Raw genomic sequence first — 17831 nt, forward strand, 5'->3', positions numbered from 1 at the left:
GAACTGTGAGATCATGACCTGAGCTGCAGTCAGCCGCTTAACCGACTGAGCCACCCAAGCACCCCAGGAATAGACTGTTTTTTAAGTTTATTTATTTATTTTGAGAGAGAGAGAGAGAGAGAACAGGAGACAGGGAGAGGCAGAGAGGGAGAGAGAAAATCCCAAGCAGGCTCTGTGCTTTCAGCATGGAGTCCCATACAGGGCTCAATCTCAGAAACTGTGAGATCATGGCCTGAGCTGAAGTCAAGTCAGACGCTTAACTGAGTCACTCAGGCACTGTAGGAATAGGACTTTATGAAGATTTATTAACAAAATTAAGAAAAAATAATACCTTTATTTGCACTTGACTCAGATTGACTGTTGTTTGACAATCTTAGGGAAAAGATAGTATGACCTATTACAAGTCACGATTATTTTCCAGTTATTTATTTATTGAGTATAGTTGGCACACAATGTTATATTTGTTTCAGGTGTACAACTTAGTGATTTGACAAGTTTATACATTATGCTGTGTTCACATGAGTATAGCTACCATATGTCACATTACATCACTTTTATAATAGCATTGACTATATTCCTTGTGTTGTGCCTTTTTATTCCCATGACTTATTCATTCCATAACTAGAAGCCAGTATGTCCCTCTTCCCTTCACCCATTTTGCCCAACTCCCACCCCTCTTCCCTCTGGTAACCATCGGTTTGTTCCCCGATGATTAGTGATGTTGAGCATCTTTTCAGGTGTCTGTTGGCCACATGTATGTCTTTGGAAAAATGTCTATTCAGGTTCTCTGCTCATTTTTTAATCAGATTGTTTGTCTTTTTGGTGTTAAGTTGTGTAAGTTCTTTGTATATTGTGGATATTAACCCCATACTGGATATGTTATTTGCAAATATCTTTTCCATTCAGTGCGTTGTCTTTTTGTTTTGGTGATGGTTTCTTTTGCTGTACAAAAGCTTTTTATTTTGGTGTGGTCCTGATAGCTTAATTTTGCTTTTGTTTCCCTTGCCTTAGGAGACAGATCTAAAAAAATGTTGCCATGGCTGATGTCAGAAATTACTGCCTCTGTTCTCTTTCAGGATTTTTATAGCTTCAGTTCTCACATTTAGGTCTGTAATTCATTTTGAGTTTTTTTGTGTGTATGGTATTTAGGAAGTGGTCCTGTTTCATTCTTTACATATAGTTGTCCAGTCTTCCCAGCCCTATTTATTGAAGAGATTACCTTTGCCCCATTGTATATTCTTGCCTCCTTTGTCATAGGTTTTTTTTTTTCTTTTTAATGTTTATTTTTGAGAGACAGAGAGACAGAGAGCAAACGGGTAAGGGGCAGAGCGAAGAAGACACAGAATCCGAAGCAGGCTCCAGGCTTCAAGCTGCCAGCACAGAGTCCAATGCAGGACTTGAACTCACAAATGGGGAGATCATGACTTGAGCCAGTCGGCTGTTTAACCAACTGAGCCACCCCGTGCCCCTCCTTTGTCATGGTTTAATTGACCGTATAATCATGGGTTTATTTCTGGGCTTTCTATACTGTCCCATTGATCGATGTGTTTGTTTTTGTACGAGCACCACACTGATTTGCTTACTACAGCTTTGTAGTGTATCTTGAAACCTGGTGCTGTGATACCTCCAGCTTTGTTCTTCTTTCCTAGGATTTCTCTGGCTACTCAGAGCCTTCTGTGGTTTCATACAAGTTTAGGATTTTTTGTTCTAGTTCTGTGAAAAATGCTGTTGGTATTTTGATAGGAATTGACATTGAATCTATAGATTGCTTTAGGTCATATGTACATTTTAACATTATTAATTCTTCCAGTCCATGAGCATGGGATATTTTTCCATGTCTGTCATCTTCAGCTTCTTTCATCAGCGTTTCATAGTTTTCAGAGTATAAGTCTTTCACCTCCGGGTACACTTACTCCTCGGTATTTTATTCTTTTTTGGTGCAGTTGTAAATGGTATTGGTTTTAAATTCCCTTTCTGGTACTCCATTATTCATGTGTAAAAATGCAACAGATTTCTGTATATTTATGTTGTGTTCTGTGACTTTGCTGAATTTTTCAGTTCTAATAGTTTTTCTGGTAGAATTTTTGGGATTTTCTATATAAAGTATCATGTCATCTGCAAGTAGTGACAGTTTAACTTCTTCTTTACCAGCATGGATGTCTCTTATTTGTTTTTCTTGTGTGACCCCTGTGGCTAAATCAGTATTATTTTCAATGAAATATTCGTTTGGGCCATCTAAAATGAATATGGGTCACAATATTCTTTCTAGAAGCAGAGAGTAGAATGGCAGTTGCCAGGGGCTGGAGAGTGGAGAAAATGGGGAAATATTGGTCAAAGGGTACAAACTTTCAGATGTGAGATAAATTCTGGGGATATAATATACAACATGGTGACTACAGTTAACACTATATGGTATACCCGCTAATTTGCTAAGATAGTAGATTTTAAGTGTTCTCACACACAAATATGGTAACTTTGTGAAATGATAGATGTGTTATTTACTTTTATTGTAATCATTTCACATATGTACATGTATATCCAGTCATTACATTGTACACCTTAAATGTATACAATTTTTATTTGTCACTTATACCTCAATAAAGATTGGAAAAAAGTGATTAACATGTGAAAATCCATTGTTAGAATAAGATAATTAAAAATAGGATCTCAGAAGCCATAAACTTTTTGGATTGATTTCCTAATAGTTTCCTATAATATTGTCTTGGGGTGAACATTGTTTTGGAACATAACATAGTTACAAAAATATGCTCACAAATAGTTATCATCCTTTGTTAGTAGATGGTTATTTAATTTATGCTATCTTTATCTGAGATAAGAGTGGAGGTTAAGTTGTTTAAAATAGTGATCATCTAGGATGCCTGAGTGGCTCAGTCAGTTAAAATAGTGATCATCTTATTCACAAATTAGGTAGTTACCCTGGAATTGAAATACTAACACATTTATTTCTACATAACATCTAGTAAATAAAGGAATCTTCTATGTGGTCAGTGGCCAAACCTCACAGGAGAGTGAGATTAGAACAGACATCTTTTTCAGTGAAATAGCCAGTTGAGCTATTTCTCCACTCAATTGCCTGGACTTTTGTTCTAAATAAACCAAATAGAAAGTTTAACTTGGTTTCTTATAGATATAGCTTGCTTCCTGAATTTTGTCTTCCTGTCTCGCCCGGATGACAGCAGTGAAAAAGTACATCTCTAAAGTGGCAGGTTTAAAAAACGATAAAAAAAAAAATCTGGTATAATGTGTCATTGTGGGTTCATATGCTACTGCAGATATCAAATAGTTCTTAAAAGTACTATTGAGTTTTCAAACTGTTAACTTTTACTAATGTACACACAGCATTAGTGAGGCTCTGGGGACTCTGGAAAATAACTGAACACATGAGCCTTTCCCCAAAGAGCTTATATCGGGGAAAAAACACTCAAAACAACTAGAGAAAAATATTTAATTATTATATACACTTACGAAATGACCAGGGTACAACATAAAATTAATTCTATGATGAAGATTATGCATTGAAATGTATTTAAAACTAGAAACCCTAGTGTGTGGCTGGCATCCAGCCCACATTGTCCTATAGCAGAGGCACAACGTAGATGTCACATTCCCCAGCCCCAAGCAGTGTTCACTGAGTGCAGGGCTATAAATAGAAGGCGACAGACAGTTTACAGTACACACGAGACTTACTTGAGCAAGACCATACTGATGAAATAAGTGAACAGAAGCATATATAAATAGAGCATGAACATTATGTATAAACAACAGAGCAGATATACCTGGTGGTTGGAAACTGAGGGAGAAACCTCTCCTTTTATAGAAAGGCAAGAGGGTGTGGAAGAAAGAATATTAGCTTTGGTTTCAGATACACTGAAATATGAAAGCATTCAAGTCCCGGCTCTTCCACTCTGGAACTGGGCGCATTATCTGACTTCAGCAAATCTCATTTCCCCACATCTACTCGAAGCTACTAACTTTGGCAACTGTTACTAGTATTACTTCTGTTAAAACTAGTTAACATCCCACCATGTTGCTGGGATGCACACAAGGGATCGTGTCTTAATGGTCTTGGTACTTGGAACCAGTAAAGAGAACTGCTCTTGCTCCTCTATTAGCGGAGGAAAATTCCGTGAACCAATAGGAAGTTCAGACGCTGTCTGAGTACCAAAAACGGAGAGAATTCGTGAGAGGGGTGAGAGCATTCCAGGCACAGGCAACAGCTTCAGCGGAGCTCTGAAGGGAGGCAGAAAGTGGGGTGGGGGTTGAAGGAGGAGAGAGTCTGAGGCACAGGAAGGAAAAAGCGAGCTGGGTGTTTGGGGGCCCATGCTGTGTGCAGGTAAGCAGAGAGAGGAGAGGAGCCTCCAGACAGAGTTCCTGGCAATTTGAATTGGCAGTGCTGGGGCCTGGAAGCCAGAGGGGCAGCAGCTGAAGCTAGGAATGGCAGGGGGTAGTCAGGAAGTGCTTCTGGGGCAGGGAACCAAGGCAGAGTGCATGGCAGTTCCTGGAGGGAGTTGAAGGAAAGCCACTGGATTGCCACAGATTGCAAGCAGCATTAGTCATTTTAACAACAAGACCAAAAAAAACCCCCAAAACTAAACAAACAACAACAACAAAAATAAAACATAACTACAGTAATACAGAAGCCATGTATTGCTTCAGGTTAATATAGTGGTTAAGGTTGTCCTGGAGCTGGTCCTCAACCAGCTTGGGTCACCTGAGGGCTTCCAGCCATGTGACCTTAGCAGAATGATATAAGCCTCTCTGAATCTGTGTGCCCCTCTTTCGTAAAATGGGGATGTTCTCTGTCTCTGAAAGTTACTGTGGTTGCAAAGCCAATTAATACCTGTAGAAACTTAATATTTTCTCTGATGGCTAATGAAGTTAAAGGAAAAAGATGTCGAGAGTAGATCAAAGATTTTATGTTCAGAGGGAGGATTTCATTTGCTTTTTATGTTTTCTACCGGTTCAGGACTCATGCTGCTTATATTACATTGAATTTGCTGTTTATTGGGAGAGTTATTTCAAATTGGGTCCTAGGTCCTTAATTTTAGTTGGCAACAGGCAAGAGAAATGCCCTGTTGACCCTCCAAGCTTTAACAGGTCTGCCAGCCGCATATCCAACACCCACTGTGCTGGGTCCTCCTCCCTGACTTCAAAAGGCAGCAGTGTTTGGAAATCCTCCAGGCTTAAAACCTTACACAGAATTTTAAGTTCTCTCTCCAACCCCCATATCAAATTCAAAACCAGGTCTCATTCCTTCGTTCATTGTGATGCCTCTTAGATTCAGTTCTTCTCAGTTCCACCTTTTCCTTTCTCATCCTCCCCTCCCCCTCCCATTTTCCTTTTCAACAGTCCTGGATCTCCTGTCTCTACTTTCAACCCGTGACAAATTAATGATCAACCCATTGGTCAGGACACCACTTATCTCCCTTTGTCAAGAACTCTCAATAGTTATCCTCTGAGTGTTAGGGTGAGTTCAGATTCCTAGGTTTGGTATTAAGCCTTCCTCCCAAATTCTCAACTTTCTTTTCCCAAATTCTCAACTGGCGGATGGCACCTTGGCTCCACGTTCCAGACCATCCCTTCCCCAGCCTCCTGATGAAATTCCATGCCTTCCAGAGGACTCAGTTTGTTTCCCACACCCCCCAGGAAGCTCTCCTTGGGCAATTATTCCAGCCCCAATGCCCTTTAGCCCTTGGGGCATCCCACCCAACCCAACACTGAATTATTTTACACCCTTGTGAGTTTGTCTTGGAGGGTAGGACCCCATGTTTGGCCGAATGTCCACATCACCAGGCTAGGATCCCTCACCCGATAACGCTGGAAAACTGGACGGATGTGTTCAGGAACATGCTCCTGGTCCAGTCCCTACTTGATAATTCCCAGCTCCTACCCCTCCTCCAACCAGAGTGTGACCCGGTGAGTCCGACCTCCGGACGCCCCCGAGCAGGAGTGGACTGTGTTCCCGAATCCTGAGCGTTTCCACGTAGCCCGCCCTCCCACTTAGCCCTGACCCGAGCCGAGGACAGTGGTGCAAAGCCCCGCGCTCTGCTCTTCGGAGGTTGGTTTCGGGTACTCGGCCATCAGCGCCCAAGACCACGCAGGGGTCGAGGGTGACGCAGCCGGAACCGCCGGGGGTTTTCAGTGTCGCCCCTCGCCCTCCCCCTCGCAGCCATTGGGCAGCCTCGGCGGCGCGCCCTGTGGACGGGGCGGGGCCCTCCCCATCTCCCCTGTTCCCCTCCCCTGTTTCCAGGGGTGGGATCGTCGGGAGGCAGGCAGGAGGCGTGGAGGGGCTGCCGAGGGGCGTCCGGTTACGTCTCCGCCTTCCTCAGCCGTGTCCGCAGAGCCGCTAGGTTTGCGGGACAGCAGTTCGTGAACATGCTGGCCGCGATCCGCCGGAGCGGGGCTGCGTGGACGCGGGCGCTGCTGCTGCAGCTGCTGCTGGCGGGGCCCGGGGGCTGCCTGAGCCGCCAGGAGCTCTTTCCGTTCGGCCCGGGACACGGGGACCTGGAGCTGGAGGCTGGGGATGACCGAGTCTCCCCAGCCCTGGAGCTGAGGCAGGCGCTCCGCTTCTTCGACAAATCCGACATCGACTCGGTCTACGTGAGTGCGACCCGGGGCGGGCGGCGGAGGCCGTCGGGGCGGAGGGCGTGGGAGCCGAGCCCGCGTCGGAAGGAAGGCCGAGGCTGGCCGGGGGCGCCCGCGGGGCCGGACGGACGTGGGCGTCGTGGGCGGGGACCGGGGCCGGCGGGGCGCGGGGGCGCGGGGCGCGGCGCTGGGTGTCCTGGCCTCCTGGCTCCGCGGGGCCCGCCGACGCCTCCGCACCGTCTGGCCCCTGTCGCCCGCGGAGCACGCGGGCCTGGGGGGCTCGTCCCGTCCGCGCGGCTCCGCGCGCAACCTCCCGACCCCGGCACCCCGGCACCCCGGCACCCCGGGCGGAGTTTACTCCCCCGCGGCTGGGGGCGGCATCGCCGCCGGGAAGTCGGTCCGCGTCTATTGTCCTGTGCCTTTGGGGACGGGACCCGGCCCGGTGGGACTCGGGGAAGGGCCGGAGCTGCGGCGCCGGCGGCTCGCGGGCCCTGGGACTTCCGTAGGTGCCGGGGCAGGAAAAGACCGCCAAAGCCGGCCTCTGCCCCGGGAATTTAGCCGACAGCCTGCATGCGTGTGCGTGGACTCCGGATATGTCTTGGCAATGGTTCTGCTCTCCAGTCGAGCTCGTTTCAGTCCAGAGTTTGGCGCCGTTAAGCTGGGCGACCCGATGATCCAATTTCCTGTAGCAGAGCATTCTCACCATCGGGGTGGGGGTGGGGGCAAGTGGGGAGCGGGCCCCGGTGGCCGTTAGCTCTCGGGCGCCTTCTCAGAACTGGCCGGGCCCGGGGACGCTGTCAACTTGGTAAAGTCCTTCCGTGCGGCCGCCTTCCCCAGCCGCGCACCATGTGGATTTCATATAAAGCCGTGCGCATTCCAGAAGTGGGGGGAACAGCACAAACAGCGGCTGGAGCCGGTCCTGCCCGTGAAATGGCTGTGCTCGTCGCCTGGCCGGTGCAAACCGCGCCTTGGACGACACCCACGTGGAGCCTGTAGGCTTCGCCTAAAAAGAAGGAGTCTTTCAAGTCTCCACCCACAGAGAGTAATGCCCTTGTTGGTTGACCTCCGTGGGCCGCCTGGTGAAGCCTGTCAGCCCCCTTAGAATAAGATTTTTAATTACACAGAATAAAATCCGCAGGATTGCCAAGGAAATCAGTTGTGCTCAAATACGGATACAAATATTAAAAATCGTATGAAGAAATATATGCGGGTGTTTTTAGCCATTTTAAATGTCAGGTGTAACAGTGGATCCAGTGATGGGGGAGGGTCCCATAATTACTGAACTTTCAAGATCATGAGGACTGTGAACAGTATTTGAAGACACCCGCAATGACTAAAATGTGAGATGAGAATATCAGTGACTCCTACCGGTGACAAGGTCATCAAGAGTTCTTACTACCATGCTCTGTTGCCTGCATTCATAATGGAAAGAAATGCCAAATATCACGTTAGGGATTATGGAAAATAAAAATAAAATTTCTTTTCCCTTCTTAACAGACCCTCTGAATTCTATTCATGAGTCCCAAGTTCAGAACCCCTATGTTAAATTTGGCATCTCCTTTATTTGTGGCATCAGACTAACCACACTGCATTCTGAAGACCTAGAAAACCTATTGCTGAGAAAACAATTCCTGTCAAACCATACCTTCCAGGTCTGTTTGGGTTTACTCTGCACTTCAGTGAGAAAGAATCCCAGAGCTCTTTTGGTTGTTGTTTCTGCCCCCTGCTGGGTTCCCAGGAAGCTGACTGTGAAATGGAGATTAGCCAGTGGGTGATTTCTTTGGGGAGGGCTCCTCACTTCCACCTAGGGAGGGAGGAAGGTAAAGGACTGAGCAGAGGCTGAGCGGCCAGTAAAGTTCTCAGCCAGCACCTGGGAGCCCTGGAGGTGGGGTGGCTTTCCAGAGCTGTCTCGAGTTTGCCTGAGAGGCCTCGGCCTCTGTGTCCTCACAGCGATCAGTCCTTGGGCTAGGGCTGCCCTGGAAAGAAGCGGGATCCTGAGTCAAGCAGTTTTTCAATGGAGGCAAACCTCAAAGAGGGCCAATGGCGGAGGGTTCCATTCCCAGGGCACCTAGTGTGTGAGTGAAAAGGTGTATGCACAGGGATGTGTGGCTGAGCTACATGGTGTGCACGGTCCTGGGTACTTGGCTAGGACCCAGGTACTTGGTGAGTATTGGGTGAGTATAACTACGTGTGTCAGGGGACTTGCTAGTCTTACGTTATTTAATCCTCAAAACAGCTCACCCTTCTTATCAGATGAAGAAATAATAATAAACCCTGGCCCCAGAATTCCAAAATCCTACCAGATGTTTCCACCCAAATGCCCATCTGTCACTTCAGATACCACGTGGCAAAGTGAAAATCCTCCCCTCAGATCTTTCACAACTTGCTTTTCCTTGTTCATGGTACCTTGTTTATGGTACACTGACTTGAGGCTGCCTTACCCCTCCCTTTTACTCATTTATTCTACAACTACGTTCCAAGTGCCTACTATGTCCGAGGCACTATTTTAGGCACTTAAAATACAAGTGAACAAAACAAAGAATCCCGTCTTCAGGGAATTTACATCCTAGCAGGGTAGTGGGACCAAGAAAATAGCAAATGTAATAATTAAGTAAATTATATATTATAGTAGGAGGTGATATACTACCTAATGTCAAGGATCTGGGATGGTGTAGGTATATGAGTCTGGAATCTAGAAGAGAAACCTAGGCTTTAGAAGTAAATTGGGAATCATTGGCACATAGATGGTATTTAAAACAGGATAACTAAAGTAACCCCAGCAGGGGAGCATATGCAGATAGAGCAGATGGCCATGGGAGCCGCCATCCCAGCAGGGAAGAGGAGGAGTCAGCAGTGGAGACTGACTGGGTGTGGCCAGTGAGGTGAGAAGAAATGCAAAAGATGAGTCCTAGAAGCCTAGTGAGGAAAGAGTCTCCAGGAGAAGGGAGTGAACCCTCAAGGTTAAATGGGCTCAAAAGGTGAGGACTGAAGAGTCGCCCATTGGCTTGAGTGACATGGTGGTCAGTTCCCCGTTTCACCTTCGCAGGAGGCCCTTGCGTCTGTATCTTTCTTGTCCTGTTGCAATGACATTTTCCAACTATGTTATGTTTCTTTTTCTTAAATGTTTATTTATTTGGGGGAGGGAGCTTGAGAGTGCTCGTGTGCTTAAGAGAGGGAGGAGCAGAGAGAGAGGGAGAGAGAGAATCCAAAGCAGGCTCTGCGTGCTGTCAGCCAGAGCCCGATGAGGAACTCGACCTCACCATTTGTGAGATCAGGGCCTGAGCTAAAATCAAGGGTCAGATGCTCAACAAACAGCCACCCAATTCCTTTAGTGCCCTCCTCCCATCCTGGCTTCAGAGATCCCTGGACTCCTTGGCCTGGATTCAGGGCCTCAGTCTACCATTCTAGCTTCATTTCCAGGTTTGCCTTAACACTTTTTTTTTAATTAAAAGAGAAAGAGAGACACTGTGAGTAGGGGAGGGTCAGAGAGAGAGGGAGATACAGAATCTGAAACAGGTTCCAGGCTCTGAGCTAGCTGTCAGCACAGAGCCCAACGTGGGGCTCGAACCCATGGACCGTGAGATCATGACCTGAGCCAAAGTCGGACGCTTAACCGACTGAGCCACCCAGGCACCCCTTCCTTAACACTTCTAAGACAGTAGAATATGTCTAAATTTGGTCCTTTACTCATTCTTTTATTCTTCCACTTTATCCATCTCTTACCTCTCAGATTGTCTCCCATTCTCTAGGCCCTTCCTCCTTCCTAACTGACTAGCAATAGTGGACTGCATTCACCCCTCAGTCCTTAGAACTCTTCTGTCACTCCAGTATTGTCTGACTTGGAACTTAATATTTATAAATGTTCATATACCTTCACTTTATTTGTTCAACGGGAGTATCAGTAAGGAATGTGGAAAGAGTGGGGTCTGGAGCCCAATACATGTGGGCTTGAATCTCTGTTCTACTACTTATTTACTGTAGATCCTGGATGAGTTATCCAACCTCTGAAAGCCTTGGTTGGTTCATCTGCAAAACAAATATCATTGCTTTTCTCACGGAGTTGTGAACATTCACTGAATTAATGTATTTAGACAGCTTATCATGTAGTAGTGTGCTCTAAAACTGCGGGCTTTCTTTTTCATTGAGAGCAGAGATTGTGTCTTTTTTGAAAAAGCCCAAAACCTTTATTCTATACTTTATTCTGTAGTACTTTGGTGCTATACAGTTGATGTAGCTTTTGAGAAAAGATGTCTCATATGTAACAAGCTAACGCTAGCTTTGTCAAAGGTGTCTACAAAAATATGCCCCTGTGCTTTTACATATAACCAACCATAAAATCTGTCAAGGTGAAGACTCCCTGGAATTTCTTAATGTACTAGGAAGTGCAGCAAGGCAGGAGAAAGCATTCCACACAAATAGTGTCTAAGCTTTCAGGCCATGCACAGTGTTCTTAGTGTAATTGAAGTGTAGCTTAGCTATATAAACACACAACATAGTTCGGAAGCAAGTGAGATTAACAGAAGCACCTGTTCTTTACATTACTCTTGATCATGAGCCAGGCTGTGATAGCTCATCCCGTTCCCTCGGAAGCAACTGGTTGTATGTGGAGATCAAGGCCAGCTTCGTGGGTCATTTCTTGCAGCAACATACGGGTATTGCAGCACTGCAGTATTGTTAGAGCAGTGGCGCTCCTGAGCCTACCATTTGCTGCATTGAAACATCCAGCATTGTGCATTGGTGTTAATGTTTGTCCATCAGGGCAGGAATCTTACAAGGTTCATACCCCTCAGTGTAGCATCCATACACTTAACCGCAGTGGCCACGGCCTCTGTTCTCTTGCCCTTCGTTCCTGCAGTTTGAATCCTTGCACCCACAGCATCAACCCTAGCACTCCTGCCGTAGAGATTAATTGCTTGGTTCTTTTGGCGGATTTCATTTTCAGTGTATGTTCTTGAAACATTTGTGTTGCACTCCTGAATGGACTTTTTTTTTTTACTCTCAGCTTTTTCAGCCTTTCCTTCTTCTCGTTTTTCTTAAGTTTATTTTGATAGAGAGTGTGTGTGCATGCACACTCAGGGGAGGAGGTGGGGAGGGGCAGAGAGGGGGCAGAGAGAGAGAATTCCAAGGACATCCCACTGATGGTGCAGAGCCCAACGCAGGGTTTGACCTCATGAACCAGGAGATCATGATCTGAGCCGAAACCAAGAGTCAGATGCTTCACCGACTGAGTCACCCAGGCATCCCTCAGCCTCTCCTTCTTTATCATATTTTTGACATTTCTATTAAGCTCTTCCACAGAAAACTTTAAGTTAAATAGGTGTTTCTCCATGTTCAACATAGTCTCATGACTTTCTTTAGAGGTGGTAGCCCAGAGCAGTGGCCCCAGTTTGCTAGGAGGACACTCAGGGTCACATCCTAGTCCTGAGAGGCAGCCTGCACATCTCCCAGACCTCAGGTCCCATTCCTGTTGCTGTCACTCATACAGGGCCACACTGACTGCCACAAGGGAAGTTTATGAATCTGTTGGTTGAGCCCAGGGCCAGCACCTGTGGTCTAAAGGTTGTTTGCAGCACAAGGGCCATGACCAAGGGAACAGTGAGAGCTGGAGCCCAGCCCACAGGCACTCACCAAGCCCTAAACCTGAGCCTGGGGCTGGGGCCACTCCGAGGAAAGGGCACCTGCATTTGATTTGCCCCAAGGTGCCCGGTGGTCTAACAAAGGCCCTGGTTGAGTAATAGAAAACTTAAAAGATGATTAATTTCCAGTTGGGACTAAAATGAAACTGAGTCATTATGGTGATGCAACTTTTATTTTTTAAGATTTTATTTTTAAGTAATGTCTACACCCAACATGGAGTTTGAACCCACGACCCTGAGATCAAGAGTCACATGCTCTATCGACTGAGCCAGCCGAGTACCCTTGTTGAGCAACTTATAGTTGAGGTCAAATCACTTCATTTCTTACCCTCTTGTTTCTGGTCTTGTTATTTCTAAAATGAAGAGATTTGACAAGAATACCCTTGAGCTCCATTTTATCTTTTTAAAAAATTTTATTTATTTTTTTAAATGCAGTGTACATTAGACAAGCGCATGCATTTTATTTTTTTTAAATGTTTTATTTATTTCTCGGAGAGAGAGAGACAGCGTGAGCAGGGGAGGGTCAGAGAGAGAGGGAGTCATAGACTGAAACAGGCTCCAGGCTCTGAGCTGGCAGTCAGCACAGAGCCCAACGTGGGGCTCGAACCCACGAGCCACGAGATCATGACCTAAGCGAAAGTCGGACGCTTAACCAACTAAGCCACCCAGGCGCCCCATATCTTTTTTTATTTTTTTTTTTTAATATTCTTTGAGTGTCGAGGGATTGAATTAATGCATTTCTATTTCAAGACAGTGGATATTTTTTCTAATAAAATGCAGTGTAATACGAAGATAGGTCGTCTAATCATTCAGGAAACATTTAAATTCATTGCCTAATATGCCAGGCACAGTGCTAGGCTTCAGTGATCCAGAATGAAACAAAATCAGTTTCTGCTCTCAGTTTTCAGTGGCAGACATTGCACCAGTGATTATACCCATAATTGCCCAATTGCCGCAGTGACCAGGGCTCTGAGGGAGAAGTCCGTACACTGTGGTGGCACCTGAACGGGGTGGAGGGGTCAGGTCCCCCCTGGAACTACAGAATGAGGTGAGCCCTGTGAAAACGGCAGGCGGGCAGGACTGCTGCAAACTGAGGCAACGTTACTGTGCGCAGCACCATGAGTGTAGAGAGAAGGATCGTGTAATGTCACAGGAACGGAAGCCACTGTGAGCGAGGGCAGCACTGCCCGACCCAGGAGAGCTAAATCTGACCTTGTCACCCAGGTCAGAACCCTCCAGGGGTTTCCCTCCCTCTCCAGGAAGTCCTGACTTCCCGCCACGCCCCTAGAGCTCTTGTGGCCCCGCCCAGCTGCTGTCTCCGCCCCCATCCACACCGGGTTCTCCCCCCCTCCCCCTCCCGCTTGCCTTCTCTCCCCACCACAGCCAGCTTGCCCCATGGCGCTCGGCTTCCCTCTGCCTGGGACACGTGGCCCTGCTGTTCTGTGTCCGCGCCTTCCTGTTGTGCAGCTGATGCTCACACGCAGTCCCCCATTTGTGATTTTTTTTTGGGTGGGGGCATGCTGTCTTATTTACATCATGGCATGCGTCACACCTAAAACCAGGTTGTTCGTTTATTAGTTTACCTGTTTATTGGCTCTCTTATCCGCTGGAGCCTGGGCCCTGGAAAGGCAGGGTCTGGTTTGTCGTATTCACCCCCATTTCCCCCATTCACTAGTGGCCTGCGGCACATAGTGGGTGCTCTGTTATGATTTATTGAATGAATGAATGAATGAATGAAGCCTAGGCATTAGTCATAAGCGGGATGCCATTAGAGCTTTCTAAGTAGATGAGTTACGTGATTTTTCTAAAAGATTCCCACTTTCTTCAAGGAATAGATGGCGTGGGAGAAGAAGGGAGAGAGAAACCTATGGATTAAGAGATTTAAGAGACGTGTTAACCAAATGCCAGGGGACGACCTTGTCAGATACTGATTGAAACAAATTGGCCGTAAAAGGACATCTTTGAGACAAAGTGCTTTCCGAGAAGAGATACATGTGGAAATATGGACAGGTGAAATAATTTGATGTCTGAGCGTCCGACTTCGACTCGGGTCATGATCTCACGGTCCGTGGGTTTGGGCCCCACGTCGGGCTCTGTGCTGAAAGCTCGGAGCCTGGAGCCTTCTTCAGATTCTGTGTCTCCCTCTCTCTGCTCCTCCCCTGCTCACTCTCTGTCTCTGTCTCTCAAAATAAAATAAAGACATAAAAAATAATTTTAAAAAAGTCTCAAAAAAAAAAAGCCCATGTGTGGGAGGAATTTTTTTAAAATCTCAAAAAAAAAAAACCAAGCCAATGTGTGTGTAAAATGGAAACTGAAGCACGCTGGTAACTGTGGGAGCCGCTTCATGAGTATTTGGATGTTCATTTTGCTGTTCTGTGTGTGTGGAAATTTTCCCTTTAAGTAGTCTGGTTTTATTTATTTATTTATTTAAAGTTTTTTTAATGTTTATTTCTTTTTGAGACAGAGCATGAGCATGAGCAGAGGAGGGACAGAGAGAGAGGGAGACACAGAATCCGAAGCAGGCTCCAGGCTCTGAGCTGTCAGCACAGAACCCTACGTGGGGCTCGAACCCACGAACTGAGATTGTGTCCTGAGCCGAAGTCGGATGCTTAACCGACTGTGCCACTCAGGTGCCCCTAAGTAGTCTGGTTTCAAAAAGTTTTAAAGGGGCGCCTGGGTGGCTTAGTCGGTTAAGCGTCCGACTTTCGCTTAGGTCATGATCTAGCAGTTCGTGGGTTCGAGCCCCACGTCGGGCTCTGTGCTGACTGCCAGCTCAGAGCCTGGAGCCTCTTTCGGTCTGTGACTCCCTCTCTCTCTGACCCTCCCCTGCTCACGCTGTCTCTCTCTCTCCTAGAAATAAATAAAAAATATTAAAAAAAAAAAAGTTTTAAAAAATTACGCTGCCTCCCAGCCAGAGGATTTTGAGGGGCAAGGTAGAGGAGAAAGAGTGAATTCCAGGGCAGAGAGGCCTGTTGCCAGGGGTCAGAGAGGTGGCAAGTGGATGGGGGCGGGGGGCGGGGGCAGTTCCAGCTCTATTTGGAAGGTGGGAACAAGGAGGCTTGCTCATGTTTTATCTCACTTGAGAATTGCAGCTTTGCAGGGTAGCTCAGGAGGGTCATTAGAGGAGGAAACCAACATGCACAGCTAAGGGACTTGTCACAATTCACTCAGTTTATAAGTATGAGCTGGGGGAGCGCCTGGGTGGCTCAGTTGGTTGAGTGTCTGGCTTCAGCTCGGGTCATGATCTCCCAGTTTGTGAGTTTGAGCCCCTTTCCGGGCTCTGTGCTGACAGCTCAGAGCCTGGAGCCTGCTTCGGTTTCTGTGTCTCCCTCTCTCTCTGCCCCTCCCGCACTCATTCTCTCTATCTCTCTCTCTCTCTCTCAAAAAATAAACATTAAAAAATAATATGAGCTGGAACTTGAACTTGGATCTTCTGACTCTGAGTTCTGCATTCTTTATACTATGCCACATCAGATAGCACGTTGTTCCTTTCCTTTCTGCATTTATTCATTTTGATGAGGGAGCATAATGTGAGCTGCAGGCAAAATACAAGCTGGCACCCTCCCTCCCCACGTGGGATCTGTGTGATATTTCTCAGACGCTCCTGGCTGCCCAAGAACAAAGGAAAGGGGTTTAAGTGCTTGCCATGTGATGTGGGAAACTAAGGCAAATGAATGATTAAATTCCCTTACGGCCTACAGCCCAGTGACAAGTCTTTGAAGCAGGCAGAGTGACCTCCCTCTAGGAGCTCAACTGCCTGGATGATGACACTCTGCTGGGGCAAAAAGGAATCTTGGCTTAACATTATCCTGACCCCCCCCCCCCCCCCCCCCCCCCGCCCCAGGATCCTGTAAGTCTACTTTAACATCTAGCAATTCCTTTGGAAATTTCCTTTATCTCAGCTCCCCCAAAATACATACTGGCAATCATACTCCAAGCTTATGGCCCCGATATACATCTGAAGGGTCTCATGACTGAGGTTTTACTAATTGATAATAAATGGCACTTTTCTAACAACACCTAGTCCCTCAAGGTCCTGGAAACCTTGCTTCCAGAATACCTCAGAGACTTACCTACGCCCCCTCTCAACCTGAAGGTATATAATCAGCTACCTGTCACAACTCCAGTGCAGCTCTTTCTGCCCAGGGTCCTGTCCCCATGCTTTAATAAAATCACTTTTTTGCACCAAAGATGCCTTCAAGAATTCTTGCTTGGGTGTCAGCTCCGAACCCCACCGTCACCCCAAAACCCCATCAATTTGACAGTATCATTTCAGCCCCTGTTCTGTATAGACTTTTGGCTAGGTTTGCGGAGGAGCTGTGATGAGTGGCATCACACACGGTCTCTGGTCTCATGAAACTAAGTAGGGCATTGCACTACCCACCACTGCATGACCCCACTCACCACCGATCAGATTACCTGCCACTGCACTCCACTGCTCATCCCTGCGTGGCACCACTCACCTCCGCATTGCTTGTGAAAAAAGTTGGTTCTTAGCCCCTAGGGAGCAGGTTTCTAAACTGCTTTTGCCCTTAGGTACATTGTTTTCTTTATTTAATTTTTAATTATAAATGTTTCAAACACACACATAAAAGGGAGAAGGTAATATCAAGAGCACCCATAGGCACATTAGCTAGATGTTAACAGTTTGAGCACTTTCCCTATTTGTTTCATTAATTTCCCTTTGCTGATGTCTCCAAAGTAAATTACAGTCCTTATGACTTACATCACTACTGTAGTATGCATTCCTAAAATGATAAGAGCATTCCCCTATATAGCCAACCTACTATTATCACACATAACAAAGTCAATAATAATTCCCTATTATCAGTTTATATCCAGTCCATATCAGAGCTCTCCAGTATTCCCAAAGCTGTCCTTTATAGCTAGACTTACTCAGATGGGTTTAAAGAAAGACAAACATTACATGTGACTGCGTCTCTGTAATCTGTTTTAATCTTGACCTTCCCCCTTTTGAGTCATCAGGCTATTCAGGAATCACTGCCCATTGGCCCGTAGAATGCCCTCACCTTCTGCATTTGACCATTTCTATGTAGTGTAGTTTGGCTTGTTAGTCCATTCCTGTATTTTCCTGACAACTGGCGATCTTGAAAATCATTCAGGGTAAACATTTTTATCTTTAGAAAGCCCGTAGAATTTTATTTTAAAATTCACTTTAGAACTAGGAAAACAATACAAATGGTTAAAAGAAAATTATAAAATCATAGAAAAGGGATATCTTCTTCCCACCCTGGCTCCCAGCCCCATACTTCCCTCCCGAGAGACAATTACTATTCATGAGTTGTTGTTTTTTATCTCCTTGCAGAGAGATTCACAAATTACAAACATACATGTATATAAAACTACACCCTGATTTGATACACCTCCTTGATTTTTTAAATACCAGCTTTATTGAGATATAATTCATGTACCACAAAATTCATGTCTTTACAGCAGACAATTCCATGATTTTCAGTATAATCAGGAAGTTGTATAACCATCACTACTGTCTAACTATGGAATATTTTGATTCCCCTCAAAACGAACCTCATACCTTTTAGCAGTCACACCCCATCACCTCCCTGCTCC

The 17831-nt window shown here is 46.2% G+C and overlaps 1 protein-coding gene across 2 annotated transcripts in view; it reads left to right on the forward strand.

Annotated features, from left to right (window-relative positions):
• The first annotated feature begins 2916 nt into the window (after positions 1-2916).
• NID1 (nidogen 1) overlaps positions 2917-17831 on the forward strand; it is an 88684-nt gene continuing 73769 nt past the window's right edge. For both annotated transcript variants that reach the window (XM_039247164.1, XM_039247165.1), the window contains exon 1: positions 2917-6621. In XM_039247164.1, coding sequence (XP_039103095.1) covers positions 6397-6621 — 225 coding nt within the window. In that variant the 5' untranslated portion in view covers positions 2917-6396. The remainder of the gene's footprint in view (positions 6622-17831) is intronic.

The sequence above is a fragment of the Hyaena hyaena genome, unplaced genomic scaffold (genome assembly GCF_003009895.1).
Source record: "Hyaena hyaena isolate Hyena2069 unplaced genomic scaffold, ASM300989v1 scaffold_288, whole genome shotgun sequence".
In the NCBI taxonomy this organism is placed as follows: domain Eukaryota; kingdom Metazoa; phylum Chordata; class Mammalia; order Carnivora; family Hyaenidae; genus Hyaena; species Hyaena hyaena.